Raw genomic sequence first — 18,052 nt, forward strand, 5'->3', positions numbered from 1 at the left:
TTATACTCCTTTATATTTCAATTCAATGTTTTCTATTTTTAGATTGCCTTATAATTTGAAAGTTATGGCATATTAATTCAGGAACAAAATAGGCAAATGCTATTAATATTATTATTATTTACATTGAATTTCAACTAAAGAAATTACATAAACCAGAAATGGTGTTGGTAGTGCTAGCTTACCTGGATAAACAGACAAATGCCATATTCTCCTCGAAGAGCAAGAACATGGCATTTGTTGGTTTATCTAGGTAAGCTAGGCACGAAATAGACTATATTTGTTAGTGAAAATTATCCCTGACATTAGTTTGGTTTATTTTTTTTTTCATATCACATGCCATTGGTTCTATTGTATGTTGTTAAAACTTTAATCAAAGGTACTATTGCATGGCCAATTTTTAGAATTATAAGTACAATGCAATGGACTAGTCAATAATGTGTGATTGAAAACCCACCTATTGAGTGCGCACTGTGTATGTGCTCTATTCTGAGCGCAATCATTTTGCGTAGTATATAGCCTTCGATAATCAATTCCAGGAGGGAAGTGGCAGATTAATTAATTATGGTCGGTGCGCATTTCAAAATAATAATGTTTTGTATTTGTTGAATATATAAATAATTGTATACCTGTATGTTGAAAGCCCTATTCAACTCGTTTCTGCCTCAAGCTTTCAACTCATAAAAATATTCTCCCAATTCAACTTATAAACATTTATTATTTTTGTATATAATATCATTTATAGCGCAGTAGATTCTATGCACTTGACCCAGATATGAAACATTATGTGAAATTATATCATTTTATTGTGAAGACTGTACTTGAATGAGCATAGATAGATCATGTTAAGCAATTTAAAACCCTTAGGAGATTCTGTGAGCCATTTCTAACGGTTCCTGCAAACTACTTACATGCGGTGCCTGAGACGATGACGAGTTAAAAGGCGATCCAGGCGTATCGGACTGCATACTAAGCAACTGATCAATAGTCGCGTCAACAGCGCCATTGTTTGCGCGAAGAACTGCCTCGATCACATCCATATCCATTTCGGGAAACATTGTCTGTAAAACCATTAATAAGAATAAAAATAAATAAATGTTATAACAAAAATAAATAAATGTTATAAAAACAATAAATAATGATAATAATGAAACACATAAACTAATTTAAACACTAAAATAAAATAATTATTAACAATAATGATTTTGTTATTAATATTTATATAATAAAATATTACCAGTTTGTTTATATAGACACTGACAGTAAACTGAATAATAGTAAAATTGCATAAAATATGTACAGTAGTAATAAATGAAAACACATTTAATGTGGGCAATGTACACTTTGAATTGATAAATAATATTATACTTTTCATTGCTACTTTTTCATTACTACAAAAATGTCAAGAAAAAGGGGTCCAAGAAGGATTGCCAGTGTTTTCAATGTATATTGTACATTGTCTTATAAAATTAAATCACCTTTACTACATCACAGTAGCTCCTAAAAAATGTTCGCCACAGCAAAAATGTTAAAAGCGTTTTATCTTAAGAGTTGAAAATCAAAGCAAATACATGATGAATCTCTTGTTATTATTAAATGTTAAATTTGAGTTGAATCAACTCGTGAACACATTAACAGATTTGCCAAAGTGTAAAGGCCAACTTACGCAGACGAGTGGTAACGGCAAGTGGTAAGCGGAAAACAAACCACATATAATCTATGTAGTGTCTTATGACCATTTACACAAAAGCTGAGCGGATGGGCAGTGGAGCGGAAACCCACTCAGGATATAGATTTACGTTGGACAAGCTACGCGGTTTTCCGGTTACCGTTTGTGCTCGTCTGTGTAAATTTCCCTTAAACGGTTAATGAAAAAAAAACCATTAAAAATATTCTTTCTTTACTTATTTCCATTCATCATACACATTCATAAATATACATAAAGAAGCATAGTACAAAGAGAAAAAAAAAAGGAAAGGGGGAATCTCAGAAGCCCCTATTACAAAAAAAATAAATATGTATAAATGGAAATATTCTTAAATTAAAACATTTGTTTATGGAGCACAAGTAATGATGAAATATGTAGCACAATATCTTAAATTATTTATTAACATAGATAATTTACAATTTACCAGACACTTAATTTATCTACAGAAACTGAAAACCTAAAATTGAAATTGAGTATTTTGTGGTGATGATTTAAACATAGTTCTGATTCCCTGCTGTATAAAATGATAATATGTTACTTTATCATAAATCATCACAGCGTAGGTAGAAATTGGCTTAAAATATTAATATGTTAAGAAAGTGAAAAAAGGATTGATCATATAATAATTACAATTGCAATATAATTTATCTTTGCCTGAATAAATAATCATAAATTTATTAATAAAAATTGCATGTATATGTAATAAAAATAAATGTTAGTAAATTGGTGTTGAGAAATTCAAATTGATAGCAATAAAAGTTTTTATAAATTAAAATAAAAAAATTAAATTAAACAAAGTAGAATATTTGAAATATAATTTGGAATGAGACGATTTCTTTCTTGATTATATAAATAATAGACAGTTAAAAACACTAAAGAAATGTTTATGTTTTAAGGCCACTGGCCTATATACAGTACAGAATAAAGTCTTCCTTTGAGGAGAGTTGAACTTCAAAAAATTAAAGAGTGTATTTATTATACTACCATATTAAAAATCTTCATAATTAAAGTTACATTCAATATTTTAATTTTAGTAATAGTAATAATTGTACAGTATTATTTAGGCTTAGTTTACCATGATTTATATATACTGAACAATTTTACTTAATTAAGATTGAGGACCAGACTAAATATCTTTACCTGTAATATTTTACAAGATTTGAAGACATCTACTACATTTTATTATTTTTTGACATTTTTTATTTTCTATATTCATTCATCAAATTATATTTTAAACTAGTAACTATAATTGTGTGAATTTCCTTTCTGTCAGAAAGTTTTAGATTTTCTCTTTTTTATTGAATAAAATATAGATTACAATTTTAGTAGAATAGTATATATTTTAAAAATGAACAATATAGTATTTCACAGAAACGTTATCTCTTCTCCACAGCAAATAATAAATACTCTAATTTGGTTTTACCAAATATGGTTACAATGATTACCAATGTACCTCTGTGCATTCTGGGATATAGTGTAACAAATCAGCATTTCTGTTTAAATTTTTAAATGCCAGACACATTCTTGGAAATGGAAAACAATTTAAATCTCATCTTTCTATGAAACTGTAAGTCGCCTTCTTGGTTGGATGCTATCAAGTTTCTATGTAATCAAATTGTAAAGATATAAATTTCCATTTTGTAACATTTGGAAATTGAGTACAAAGTGTGCCAAATATTAGTAGGTCTTACCATAGATAGATTACAAATACTAGAGGGCCAACTACTGTAACTTGGTAACAGAAAAAATAGATTAGAAGATGTACAGTACTAAATACAAGATGGTCGTCAGTCTTGTAAATCATATTATAATTTACTAATTACCCCATAAAATATTATGGACAACGCGCCTTTTGCTGGTCAGCTGCTGTTCTTTGGAACGCCCTTCCAAACTTAATCAGGAAAACTGAATCACTCGCCACATTCAAACAACTCCTCAAATCCCACCTTTTTAATTTGTACTTCTTTCAACATTAATTAATTTTGTGCTTTTTACATTTTCTGTTGATTGTTCAGTGCTTAGAGGTGCCCTGTTTTTTGCGCTATATAAATTGAACATTATTTTTATTATAACAATTTTTTTTACTACAGTTCTGAAGATAAAATGAATGAATATAAATTAATAGTATCAGAGTAGTTCAAAGATTTTTATAATCTGTAGTAAAGTTTTATATTGCTTTGTGTGAAGCACTTTTGAACATATGTACAGTATTAATGAAAAGGGCTGTATAGAATTGAGATATCTATGGTATTAATATAGTGGTTGCTTGGTGGGTAACAATTAACATGCTTGCCTTCTAATTCCATGGTCCATCATTCAATCCTGACCTGTGCCGGAAATCTAAATCTCCACTCCCTTAAGCTCTGTCTACACTATCAGACTTTATGTGACAAAAAATGTGATGTGCCCATATATGGACATGATGTCATATCACTACCATATTTGGGTATATCACTACCATATTTGGTCACATCACACTTTTGTCAAACTAGTTTGATAGTGCAGACAGAGCTTTACTCATTCTACTAGCATGAATACATGATTGATAATTAATTTAGCATATGGAAATTGGTTTTAGAAATACAGGGTATTTGCTCTGAGTTGCTACTAGGTAAAACATTTCAAGATCTTAAATTATAAATATTTTTGTTGGTCAATTTTAATATACTGTACTATTAAAATACAGTACAGTAGACCATGAGAGGTCTGAGTGAGTCAACAATGATTGTTTATCAATAGAAAAGGAAAATAAAAGTAAGAAAAGGAAAATAAAAGTAAGACAAGGAAATACATTTTTAATGAATTTAACAACATTAAGGGAAAGTCCCTCAAACCATGAGTGCCATGCATTTCTATACCCCATGGCCAGGCTATGCAGAAGTAACAACAATGTAATTTGTAATTGTTTGTGTTTGTAGTTGGCACTGTATAACAGTACAGTAGTTTGCATACATGCCGGTATACTCCCATATTTTAGACTTGTCTTCCGGCCTAACATTGTGCTCCCAGTTTTCCACATTTTCTCCCGGATTACAAAGATAATCCAATTTTGATGTATAGGTGCGGTTTACACACAAGCAAATTTACGATATGTAAGCCATTGTACAAACATCTATGGTCATAATTTTTATATTTTTTTTATCAACGAAAAGGGGATTCCCCTCACATAGCCACCAAACAATACCGCTTGTGACATCACACACTGCACTCCTTACTCCACGATAATAGATAAAGGGTGTTGTTGATACTACCTCACATTTTTTAAACTTCAAATGTTGGCATGTATTGATTTACTTCTGGCTATAGCCCAGTTACAATTACTTCTATCATTACCAAGCCCTATCCTCAATGCAAGCTCATTGTTGATTTAAATAAACATGTATAAAAGGAAACTAAATTTGATTTGTTTACACCCCTTTGTATTCTCTTTCTATTTATCATTTGTTAATACTTTCTATAGGCCTATGTATGGCTTTTAACTTTTCTGTACCTTTACAATTATATATGCTTTTATTTTTCTGTACATATATGTACCTTATAACTGGATCATTTTGAAAAGCAGTACTAACGTTACTGAAAATGCAATCCAGTCAAACGAAAGAATAAATAAATCATTTATCATCAATGTTTATTTATTTACAGTGCCTTTTCAAGGAAAGATAACACTGCTGAAAAAATTGATTTAAAACTTTAAATCTTGAAATGTTGTCAATTTGTATGATCTTGTTGTTGAAATCTTCTACTAGATACCGTTCTTCCCCAATCTCCCAAAACAAAAACAATAATTAGTCTTCAGTCAATATAGTTTTAGCTTTACTTGTTTTTGGGGGAATAAGTAATTTCTGAGCCACTTAACCTACATCAGAGCTTGTCACACTTGTTCCATTTGATGGCACGGAAAACAGCGCCATTTTATTAAATAATGGAAGATCATAAAGAATTGAACGGCGCCATGAAACAAATCTCAACATTTATTATGCCATCCAGTAGATTAACATTCCATGATTTTGATTATATCAAAATATATTAATATCAATTTAATGCACCAAGTAACTTTGAAATAGTGAATGCATTTCTTGGAGTACATGCATTATTTATACCTGATTACTGTCTAACCACTATTCGTGTTTGCTTTATGGGTTGTTATCATGTTTTATATCACTTTTGATATGCTGTGACAATGCCATAATGGTGACAATGACAAATGATCAAAATACAGAATCTCAAACATGACATTGACAAGCACAGTATTTATTTCTTAGAAAGAATTTTAGAAAGACAAATCAATGCCATAATATTTCATAATAAATATTAAAATGTCGTCATGATGAAGATGAAATAATAACAGTATAATACGGAATCCCTTCAAAAAGATGAGTATGATGTCTGGAGAATAGTCTCATATAGCAGTGGTTAAATCTGTACAGGTTTTTTTTTATTTTGGTACATTAGGATGTCACAATGATGATGATAATGATAATGGTGATAATGATAATGACGATGATAATGAATGACGATGATAATGATGATGATAATTATGATAATGATCTTGATGATGATAATGATAATGATGATGATCAAGATGATGATAATGATGATCAAGATGATAATGATATGATGATGATGATAATGATAATGATGATCAAGATGATGATGATAATGATAATGATGATGATGATCAAGATGATGATGATAATGATATGATATGATAATAATAATAATAATGATATATCTGGTTTGGTATACATATTACTATAATTAGAATATCATTATAATTATATCATGATGATTCTTTTTTATTATCAATATCATTAATTATATTCATATTTATACAAAATATTTTCCCTATACTGCTATACTTGAAAATACAACATATATAACATTTTTCTTTTTGCAATAATAAACAAATTGAGACATGAACATTATAATATTAAATACACTGCAATGATACAAGTCATGGAAATGAATTATGACAATTAGTTTGAAGACAAAGACAGGTAAATATCGAATAAATAGAACACTTGACACATTCATGTGCATGGTCATATTGAGTTGTGTCCCACGGCAACAGATAGCACATTTATCAAGTACAGCACCTATAGGCATGTACAGTGTATTGTGTGTTCTAAAAACACAATGCAATTTAATATCAGTTGCTAATAAAGTTATCATCATAGAGAGCTAGATAATAAGCCAATCCAAAATTGTCCTCCCACCCATTCTAACAATGGTTGTATTGAATCTTTTCTACATCACCACTACTTTACGAGATGTAACACCAGCACACTGGGTTGTTAGCTCTTTAATCTTGAAAGATGACTTCTAGGTTCTTTTAGTGTAGAGTCAGATGTACTGTATACTGAACCTCCAGTTTAGAGTCTTTATCCAAAAAGACCTGTTGGTCGTCTTGAACCTGTGTGCTGTGTTTATTGTTATACTGTATAAAAGTATCTCTTCGGAGATCCCACTTTGTGAATAAAAATACTGAAAGATGAGGGCGTATCAATTAGATCTCTGGTGCGCATGCGTACAATTAAGAGACTATAAGTGCTGTTCCGCTGTACCACACCGAGAATGTTAAAGAGTGACTAGCTAATCGAGTTTGAACAATACCATGAAAGCTCCATGTTAGGACATCTGCATATCTGCATATCAAGGTTCCGGTTGGGGCGATTTTTTTTCATTCTCTTTATCTTATCGTATCAATACATTTTCAGTATATTTATTACCATGTGGTTTAGAATAATTATTCTGTGCCTGTGGTGTTTATAAATATATAACATAGTTTTAGGCGCCCTTAAAGTGTTCCTCGTTCATTTCATAAAAAAGGGTCCTCTTAATAAAAATAATAAATGATGATAAATGAATAAATGATTCGCAGGGGGAGGGGGTTCTACTATTGTATCATTAATATTCCTTTTTTCGAACTTGTAAAATTTGAATAATTATTCACTTTTTAGACATTAACCGCAAGTACTTACTAGGATAAACACATACTGTCTTGGGATTAGTAGGCTCATAAAGCAGACACAGGCACTTTACACCTCGTTGGTTTCTTAAGCAATTTTATTACCGGTACCTAGGTGTGTTATTTTCGCATTTGAACTTATCAACTTTTGATACAAATTGTACAAGGAAGGTTGTTGAAAATAACAAAGTGACTTTTACTGCATTTCTAATCCTACAGTATGATTTTATAACAATTTAAATCAAATTAACAATATTGTGTACTGTAGGTCAATAAAATCATTTTAAAAGCTACACTTTTGCTCCAAAAAAAAACTTGATGAGATGAGAACATATTTATTTCAAAAACAGTTAACTATATTCAAGTAGAAAACATTTTCTAAAGCTCTGTCTACACTTATCAAACTACTTTTACAAAAAAAGTGTGATGTGCCCAAATATGGTAGTGATATTCTTATGTCCATATGGGCACATCAAATTTGTTGTTACATAAAGTTTGATAGTGTAGACCATGGAGGTATTCTTTTTTATACCTCCATGTGTAGACAGAGCTAAGGAAAGAACTACAGCAGTTTACAAAATGCTGTGTGACTGATACAAACTATGGTCTGTAAATTACAAAAACGATCAATAATCTTTTGAACCAAAGGTACTGAAAATATTATCAAATATAGTTCATGTCATGGGTGGATCCTTTCTTCACATAATTCTAACAAGTAACATTGTTTTTTTTACATTTTGACCATTATGTAGGCAACAAAAGAAGGAGCCAATAAAATTATGGTACTGTACACGTCATTCAATTGTTTAAAAAATGATTACCACTAAAGCTTAAACAAGTCATAAACTTATTAAAAAGAGTGTGTGCTTAGTTTTTAATCTATGTACTCATAAAAAGATAATAAAGTAATCGCGACATAATGTACACAAATAATACAATACCGTACTGTATACATAAGGAGTAAGCATAACAAATTTGGTTCAAATTCATTGAACCCATTCAATCACCATGGTAGTCAATATATTACCGTGAAACTGACTTTAAAAATAGAATTTAAACAATAGAGAATTGGATTGTAAGAAAACATTTTGCAGACAAACTCTTTATAGACCACTGAGCTTGCGTTGAGTTTGAGTCCAAGTGAAGTTGAGTACCGACTTTTAAGAAAATTAATTAATTTGTTTCAATAATAAACTTGCGTTTTAAATATAGTACAGTCTATCATATTTGGTTTCTTTTATTAATATTTCAGACAAGCTTTGGTTGATATCATAACAGCCTGTATTTATTAAAATTGCTGATTCATCAAGTACTGTATTTTTAGGATTGTGTAAACACAAATTCATTGAGTACAGTTGGCCTGTATTAAACCTGGTTGATTCAAACCATGCTTTTTCAAATGTCATAGGCGGATCAAAGATTTGTTTAAAGCTCTGTCTACACTATCAAACTAGTTTGACAAAAAAGTGTGATGTGCCCAAACAATGGTAGTGATGTGACATCATTGTGTTCATATATGGGCACATCACATTTAAGGCTTAACATGGGGACGCTAACTAACATGTGTATTTATAATATTAAATGTGTCACAAATAGTCAAAAGGGGCACACCCCTAGTGCTCTTTGTCCTCTGCATCCTCCATCTGGATCCATTTTTTACCACAATGTATAGTAACACTATAATTTTAATAGATTTATTGGCATCTAAAAATTGTTAATTTTATATCTATACTGGACTTACATTTTAAATGTACTTGTTAATGTATACGTTTTAAATAATAGAAATGTCCTTTTGTTATTTTTTGCATTTCTACATAAGCTGCAACAAATGCATAATTTCTGAAATGACTAATGTCTGCATTCATATACAATTACAGTACTGTAAAGGAATTTTACTCGATAGTTGAGTTCATTTAAAAATTTCCATAGTTCTCTAATGGAAAAGTCGCTGGGAAATGGGAACAATCAGGGAGCAAGTAAATGTTGATCACGATGACTCACCTAATTGTCTTTATTGAGCACAGTCAATTTTATGACAATTGTGTCTAATTCATTCTATAGTACATCTATTTCAACTTCAAATTAAACTTTAAAAGCTTTTAGAATTTTAGTCTACAAAATAATTTTATTCTGCTTTTTAGAATTTATATGATATAAGAGCCAATCTACTGTACTAAAATAATTGTTCCTCAGGTAAGGTACATTTCACTTATTCCAGCAGCGTGATGAGCATGGTAGAGTACTCAGTAACAATCCACCAAGTTTACAGTAAATACAGTAAAAAATCAAACAAGTTAAAACTGCCTTAATATAAATTTATTAATTTGTGTTAATAAATTTATATTGAGGCAGTTTGTTTATTTGATTTTGATTTTTTATATCTACCCTACCTATGCAGCTCTGCAACTGATTAATAATTTAAATGGAGGTACACATTTTAAAAATGAAAAATTACCTTAAAATCCCTCATGGCTTGGTTAAACTCAAGTTGGCGAGGCGGTTTACGGTGAGATCTCCTGACATTGTTGGCAGGCTCTCCAGCAGCCGCTGCCATTGATTGATGATGGTGATGATGATGGCTGCCATGATGGTTCTTCTTCTTCTTTGTTTTTGTTGAACTCAAAGGCTGAGTTTCAGGAGCAGACGCCATATTAAAACAGATTCTATGAAATGCTATCAGAAGAGCTTTTGTACACTCTAAGTGCGCATCGAAGATTGCGTGGTATTATCAGTCAATAACTTAAACAAGTCTAAACAACCAGTTAAAAATGTGTATCTTTAAACCTGTGTAGAAAGAAATTTCAAAGATACTGTTAAGTATACAAATTACATTTTAATACAACGTTTAAAGGATTTTGACAGTATGCTTTGTAATGCTATTACACTGATAGTAGACATAAACAAAATCGGAATTTAACAAGAAATTTCAAAGATACTGTAAGTACAATATACAAATTACATTTTAATACAAAGAATGCTTAAAGGATTTTATGCATTGCAATGGTATACTGAAATAATGATTGTTGCATGCATAAATTCATTAAAAACAAAATCGGAACCTGACAGGTACACCCTAGAGTGCGCGGTAAACATTGATGATGCTGTCACAAGTTGTTAAAGAGTGTGTATGTTTAATATGTGAAAAAGAATATTGTGTTGAAAATTAAAGCATTATTGTCAGAATATATAAAGATAGAATTTAAAACACATCATCAATATATAAAGCTCTGTCTAAACTCAAACTTTATGTAGACACAAAAACTACTATCACTACCAAATTTGAGCACATCACACTTTTTTGTCAAACTAGTTTGATAGTGTAGACAGAGCTTATATGATACTAAATGAATGATGTTGACACACAGAAAACAACCAATTCTTTTAAGGCTAACATTTCAATGAAATTACAGTAAAAAATCTGAAAATTAAATTACCATAATTATTCATGAACATGCAACTGAATTATAGTACAGTAAAGCTCTGTCTACACTATCAAACTAGTTTGACAAAAAAAATGTGATGTGCCCAAATATGGTAGTGATGCCCATATGGTAGTGATATTCATCATGTTCATATGGGCACATCACATTTTTTTGTCACATAAAGTTTGATAGTGTTAGTAGACAGAACTTAACACTTAAGTCTAGCGAAAGTGGAAGTACAGTATTATTCTACACTAAATATTATGGGCTCTGGTATCAAACGAATTGCCATAAAACAGATACAATACAACAGAGCGAATAAATGGTGACCTTTTTATATTTTACTCTTTTGGATTTATTGTACATTTTTATCATTTTTATAGTTTTAGATCAATAATATTTCTGAATATTAATATAAATTCAATAATAATATTGTCGCTAAACTATAATGGATACAGTTACAGGATCAAAGCTTCTGACTGCTAAAAAGGTTAAGACATTATGTTAGCACATAAATTATTCATGATTATTATAACAAATAAAATGACATATCTTCTCCGAGCGGTGAGTTGCGTAGACTATGCCGTAGTGGGTATCTCTGTGTTTTTTTATGAATGCCATTTTGTTGTTGAATGGAACGTTATTATTATTTCGCAGTGTTTGTAGATTAGACGGTTTGTAGTACATTACGACTCCCATTGGATAACAGTAATGTAATGGCATTCACAATTATCATCTGGAAACTTGATACAGTGCCATATCCAGGCTGTATTATAGCCCTATCAATAACTAGGCCTCTAATTAGGCTAATTAGGTTAAGTCTATATTTTATAAGCCACATGTCAAAAAGGGAAAAGGCACATTTTTAATAATACTGTATATTCAAATTCATTCAAAATTCCTTGTTTCAAACATACTGTACATTGATTCTTTGAACAATAAAAAATGGACATGCAAAATGTGATTGGATCAAGCAAAAAAAATGTATTACTAAAACGGCAATATATCCTATAGTAGGCTAGGCCTGGCTAGCCTAAAGTTCTCATCGCTCTTCTATCAGCAGAAGCCCCTCATCGAACATCGTCATCATCAGATGTTCAGATGAGCCCACGAGAGTGATGAGTAAAACCACGGGAAACATCTTCAAATTTGACTATTTATTATTGACAGTTATACAAAAACAACAACTTAAAAACTACACATGTATTTACATGTTAAACACATTTCAAAATTCACTAATATTACCTTTATTCTCCTGCTTTATTCGATTTTAACGCGACCTTGGTTGTGGAATTTCTGGTAAACAGCACACGACTGGGGACGACTGTCGTGTGTGTGGTGTTGACATTTGAGTTATCAACAACAGACAGAGCGCAGCAGCTCCAGCCAAGACAGTTTACCTTTACAAAATGGACAATTATTTGTGTGTATTTTTAAAAGATACCGGCAGCACAGACTGACAAACTATTAGTTAAAATATGAGATGCAAAATTCTTTCCAAGAACATTATGACATGTCGACTAGTTTGCAAAGAATGTTTCAGGGGCCTCCTCCTACAACGTCTCTGTTCTGAACTCATTATTGATTGTTTTTCCCAGCAGCTACCTCAAACCGATGGTGGCAGTATAATGTTTATTATGATTTTTGATATTTTTTCTGAATTTGTCCAACTGCACATGTTTCTCAACACCACACATAGAATCACCCGTTTTAGTAGTAAACCAACTATAAATAAATGAAATGACAAGCTTGAGTCGTTTACAAAAAGTAGGGACAATATTTACCAGGTGAGTAATAAAATTGTCTATTTTTAATGCTAGCTAGGCCTAGCCTAGTTAGGCCCTCAATCACCATGGATGGCCAGTCAGCGGCGAGCTCACCGAGAGGTGGGCGGAGCCGAGCCGGTTGAGTCCTCTGCATGCTGTGCATGTATGCCTCTCTAGGGCCTAGGCCCAACGTACCTTCCCCATACCTACTGTACGCAACCTATCCTTTTTTTTTATTGTGCCGCCTAATTTTACTTTTGCCTACATATTTCCAAACATTTTTATTTAGATAATGACTGAATGAATATAATAATAATCAATGATTTTTTTTCTTTTAACTAAACAATAAGAACTAGAAATTTGATTCGTTCTGGAGTTATGAAAGATGCAGATAAGCCACTATGGTACGAAGTAATGGCAGCATTTCCACCATTGGAAGAACCTACGTATGATAGAAAATTATCTACAGAATTTCCAAGGGAGATTCTTTATGAAGAAGATAAAGTCAGAGCGTAAGTAGTGGTGGTACTTACTGTTACAGATGTCTGAATATGAAAAAATGTATTACTGTAATTTGCTGCCTGTACCTTCCCTTACCAATTAATAATTAATTATTGATGCATTGTTTAAACATATAATTTATTTCTTTTTTAGGTATTTCAGCAAGACATTTAGAAACAAGAATATAATAGACTTGAATAGGCAGGATGGCTTTAAACAAACAACATGTTACAAGTATGTATTGGTTAAATTATATACTGTTTTTATTTTTCAATTAATCTTGATGTTTACTTGTCAATTACTGTAATAAGATTAGTTAGCCTGTTAGCAAATTAACCATCTTGTTTGTATCTTTTCTGACAGATTTGTAACCAAGTACCAAGAACTTAGTAAATCAAGTCAGGGGAAATCTGATAAAGAACTGTTTAGTGACGTAGAAGAAGCACTCACCTCTGATGGTGTTATCTTGCAACGTTTTAAAAACAAACATAAACCAACCGTAAGTTTTGAATGTCGCCAGCGATAAGGCAAAATAAAAAATATTGATGTTTTAGCGTCCCTGCCCGCTTCCTTTTTGGACACCGCCTCTTTTTTCCCCCTTTTTTTAACATCGTTTTATGCTTTAAAAAAAGTTTAAAAGTGTGTTGCATTTTGTCTATTTTTTGAGATGTAAGCAATAGTTAAAGCCAGAAGGAACGATGAAAGCAGGCGACACTCTTGAGAAAATAGAATGACAGACATCTTTGGAGAGAGAAAAAAAGGGCCACCTCCCTTTTTTTTAAAAGGCAGGATGATATACATGTCTTTTTTTCATTTTGCCTAAGTGTGAATTCATTATAGTGCCCTCTATTGGCTTCAGATTTCACTCACGGTCTAGATGGGTGAATTTAGTATTGATAACCACAACAACTATGCATCCTTAAATTAGTCCTGAAGTCATTCTCATTAAAAATGATCCTAGTATAGCCCCACCCCAAGCACATACATTTCCTACTAGTTTAGTGTATCATTTGTTTATTTTAATCAACAGGCACCGACGAATTCCGAAACAGAGCCATCCAATCCAACATCTGAACCATCATGAAATCAAGACAAATTTGAATATGAAAGCTGAAAAAATAACTTTGTTCCCACAATACATTATATACAAATCTAGTTAATAATTATGTTGGGTATGTGGAATTCTTAGTTTACTTCGTGCCTAGCTTACCTGGATAAACCTACAAATGCCATATTCTCCTCGAAGTGCGAGATACACTCGAAAAGTAGAAAATTCATTGAACACCCCTCTCCATAAAAGAAATGATGGTGGTTTGTTAAAAAAAGGTTTCATTTATTGAGAGGGGTGTTCAATGAATTTTCTACTTTTTGAGTGTATCTTGCTCTTCGAGGAGAATAGAGCAGTTGTCAGTTTATCCAGATAAGCTAGCACTTATAGACTACCAACACCATTTTTGATTTGTGTCATGACAATTTCCCTGCCAGGGTACAGTAATATTGTCCAGAAATGACTGATTTTGTTTATATTGCTCGCAAACCAAAAATGTTACAGAAGATAATAAAGAAATATAAAAAGTAGTTTTTCTGTTTTGAAATATTTATTGTTTATAATAAGTTTCATTGATTAAGGCTGCATCAATACAAGAATATTTGTTCAAGATTATAAAAAAACAACTTCGCCCGAGTTTATGAGGTATACAATTCTAATGTTTACCAACAATTTCAGTACATGGTTATTATAAATTTATCACATTATACTCACTACATTCAATGTTCTTGAGGGTGGCTAGAATTATACATTAGTAGTATGAAGTTCATAAACATTGAATGACTTAAACAAATGAAATGACAGACATTATGTAAATTATATAATTAGACTATCTAATTACCTAATCATTATTGATATGATGATTAACCACCAGTTTTGCAATGTTTTGGGAATTAAAAGAGACATAAAGGGGCATTTTTTGAAATTCAAAAAGAAATTCTTGCATTACAATTAATTAGACTTATATAGCGCCAGTATCCATAAAAGGCGCACAGGCGCTTGACACAGTCGAACTGGATATATTATGTTCTATAAAGAAAAAAGTGTCCCAACGTTAAATTTCCTTGTATAATTTTTCTACCATGCCTTTGACACAGATTATCAAATTTGTGACAAATGTGATGTGCCCATATATGGACATGATGATGTCATATCACTACCATATATTGGCACATCACACTTTTTTTGTCAAACTAGTTTGATAGTGTAGACAGAGCTTTAAGAATAGCAATGCTCATAGGTTTTAGAAGGTTTCCACAATCACATTAATACATCAAATGTCATGTATTTAGCAACAGTAGGTCCCCACTGCTTAACGACTGACAGCAGCCCTACTAAAACATGTCATCCCAACATTTGTTATGTGGCTAGACTTGATGAAAAATAGTGGATCTGATCTACAATAACCTATTGTAACATAATATAATTTAAAGTCATAAGTCCTGAACAGTGGAAGCAGCAAATACATAAATACACACCGACTTGCAGCACATTGCTTAATTTATAGGTGGATATCGCTATGGATACAAACAACAAACATTCAATCAAATAAATATATTTACAAAGATATACTGCACTCTACTATCTAAAAATTAATTAAATTCAGACAAATATATATACTGTACAGTATTATATACAATGAGCAAAAGGTCATAGGTTAATTGTATGCGTACCCAAGCATACACTGGGAATCCCATCAATTCACCAAGGTTGGGATATATAAAGATAGTAATAAATTTGGGAGAAGCTTAAACCAAACACACCTCTATTTTAACTACCAATTTGAATTGTATAAAAGGTTTTAAGCCTTGTCTACAATATCAAACTAGTTTGACAAAAAAAGTGTGATGTGCCCAAATATGGTATTGATATGACATCATTATGTCCATATATGGGCATTGTTTTGTCACATACAGTTTGATAGTGTAGACAGAGCTGTAAGGAAGAAGAGCTGTTAAGTAACAGCAGGGAGATAATCTCCTGGTAACAGCACCTATATTGCACATATCAACATAAAACAAATAATAACAGTGATACACTTAAATGGCGAAAGTACCATAAAATATCAAGGTAAATGTGTATAGGTTTTACTATTCCCTTATGAAGCATTACAAATGTGACTGAGGTGAAATGTTGAAATAAAAAAAAATTCTGTTGGTGATAAAACTGTCTCATTTATTAAGACTTGTTTCAATTGCTATTACTGTATATGCAAAATGCTTGAAAAGTATATTACAACATCCTGCTCATACCACCTTCCACTCCCCCATTTCCCTCTAATTGTATATTATGAGCTTAATTCTATCCATTGAGGGAATTAAAAGGGGAATTTTTGGAAATAAAAAAGAAATTCTTGAATTACAATTAATCAGACTTATATATCGCCGGTATCCATAAAAGTAATGTTCAGAGGTGCTTGACACAGTCAAACTGGAAATGCTTTTGTGTACAAGTGAATTTTAAGACATTTTTTATTACAGTAATATTAGTGTAAATATACATATTAACGTTTTGTTTCAATATCGACAGGTAATGTCAAATTTCATACCAGTCATAGATGATTAAATAAACCTTATTTTAGCACCAGATAAATTTCTACAGAAGATGACAATGTTTGTAATGTAGCATTATCCAGACAATAAAACACTTTAGTTATACATACAGTAAAATAGTTTTAATAACTAATTTATTCTAACAGTGATCATTTTAAAATTCAAAAGCCAATTTTTGTTTTATGTATCATTGTTCTGAGAACAATAATCCTAAAAATAATATGCATTTGTTGGCAATTAAACTACTCATTCATATTTTTTACCAGTAAAACTCATTTGCCAGAGCTTTGTACAGGTACCTTTCATCTTTAAGTTAAGATGTCAATATTATTCTACTGTAAGATAACACTTGGATAGATTACTATTATTAAGTGCGCTAATAAAGTTTAACAACATTTTTTTAGGTGGGTATGCAGTGATGAGAAATAAAGTGGTCTGGTTGTCGCAAGAAAAGGGAACAATCTCTGTTCAAGCCACTGGGTTGTCAAAGGCCTCTGTAAAAAAGTCGTCAGGTTGAAACCTTACCAACCATACTGGTGGCTATACAATATACTACACAAAAAGTGATTTTCAACCTGTTTGAACTTTTTTGAAATTGTTATGCATTTCTAGCACCAAAATAAACAAGCAATGTCAGTATTCTGCTTTTAATTTTATGTACATTATCTATTGCTTCTACTGTATCACATTTTTAAAGTTTTATTTAAAAAAAATGTTCTTTAAATATTATTCCAGAAATAAGTACCACCATGTACTTTATAAAAAAATCCCTGTATTCCTTTCCCTGAAATTAAGAAAAATGGAAACAAAAAGTAGAATATTGCAATAGGCCACTTAAAGTTGCCGGGATGTGGATTGCATATACTACTCTGTGTTAAATGAATCGAATCAGAGTAACTTATGCTGTGTTCACACTGATGGCGTATTAGTGTAGGCTGATATCAAGGTCAAATTCTAAACCAGAAAGAAAATATGAAGTAGTTCACACATTTAACCTTTAGGAAACGTTCTGATTGGATACAACGCTGAATTACATTAGTGTCATGCGCTAAAATTGAGTTGTTGCTTAAATAAAGTGTCATTTTTCATG

General features: G+C 31.3%; 3 protein-coding genes across 4 annotated transcripts in view; 2 read left to right on the plus strand and 1 right to left on the minus strand.

Annotated features, from left to right (window-relative positions):
* The window catches only part of LOC144858908 (CUE domain-containing protein 1-like), a 34,904-nt gene extending 22,356 nt beyond the window's left edge, over window positions 1-12,548 (minus strand). Inside the window, exons 1-3 of one of the 2 annotated variants that reach the window (XM_078715056.1) lie at window positions 12,341-12,548; window positions 10,129-10,457; window positions 909-1,058 (exon numbers count right to left, since the gene is read on the minus strand). In XM_078715056.1, the coding sequence (XP_078571182.1) occupies window positions 909-1,058; window positions 10,129-10,323 (345 nt within the window). In that variant the 5' untranslated portion in view covers window positions 10,324-10,457; window positions 12,341-12,548. The remainder of the gene's footprint in view (window positions 1-908; window positions 1,059-10,128; window positions 10,458-12,340) is intronic. The other variant, XM_078715055.1, reaches the window with a different exon arrangement.
* Window positions 1-17,332, plus strand: part of LOC144858915 (transmembrane emp24 domain-containing protein 2-like) — a 144,807-nt gene extending 127,475 nt beyond the window's left edge. Inside the window, exon 5 of the transcript XR_013616680.1 lies at window positions 17,320-17,332. The gene's annotated coding sequence lies outside the window, so the exon portion shown is untranslated. The remainder of the gene's footprint in view (window positions 1-17,319) is intronic.
* LOC144858916 (small ribosomal subunit protein mS23-like) lies at window positions 12,725-14,940 on the plus strand. Its single transcript, XM_078715064.1, has 5 exons — window positions 12,725-12,882; window positions 13,212-13,373; window positions 13,516-13,596; window positions 13,726-13,861; window positions 14,393-14,940. The coding sequence occupies exons 1-5, from the start codon at window positions 12,836-12,838 to the stop codon at window positions 14,444-14,446; spliced, it is 480 nt and encodes a 159-aa protein (XP_078571190.1). The 5' UTR covers window positions 12,725-12,835; the 3' UTR covers window positions 14,447-14,940.
* Window positions 17,333-18,052: the final 720 nt, after the last annotated feature.

The sequence above is a fragment of the Antedon bifida genome, chromosome 2 (genome assembly GCF_963402885.1).
Source record: "Antedon bifida chromosome 2, ecAntBifi1.1, whole genome shotgun sequence".
In the NCBI taxonomy this organism is placed as follows: domain Eukaryota; kingdom Metazoa; phylum Echinodermata; class Crinoidea; order Comatulida; family Antedonidae; genus Antedon; species Antedon bifida.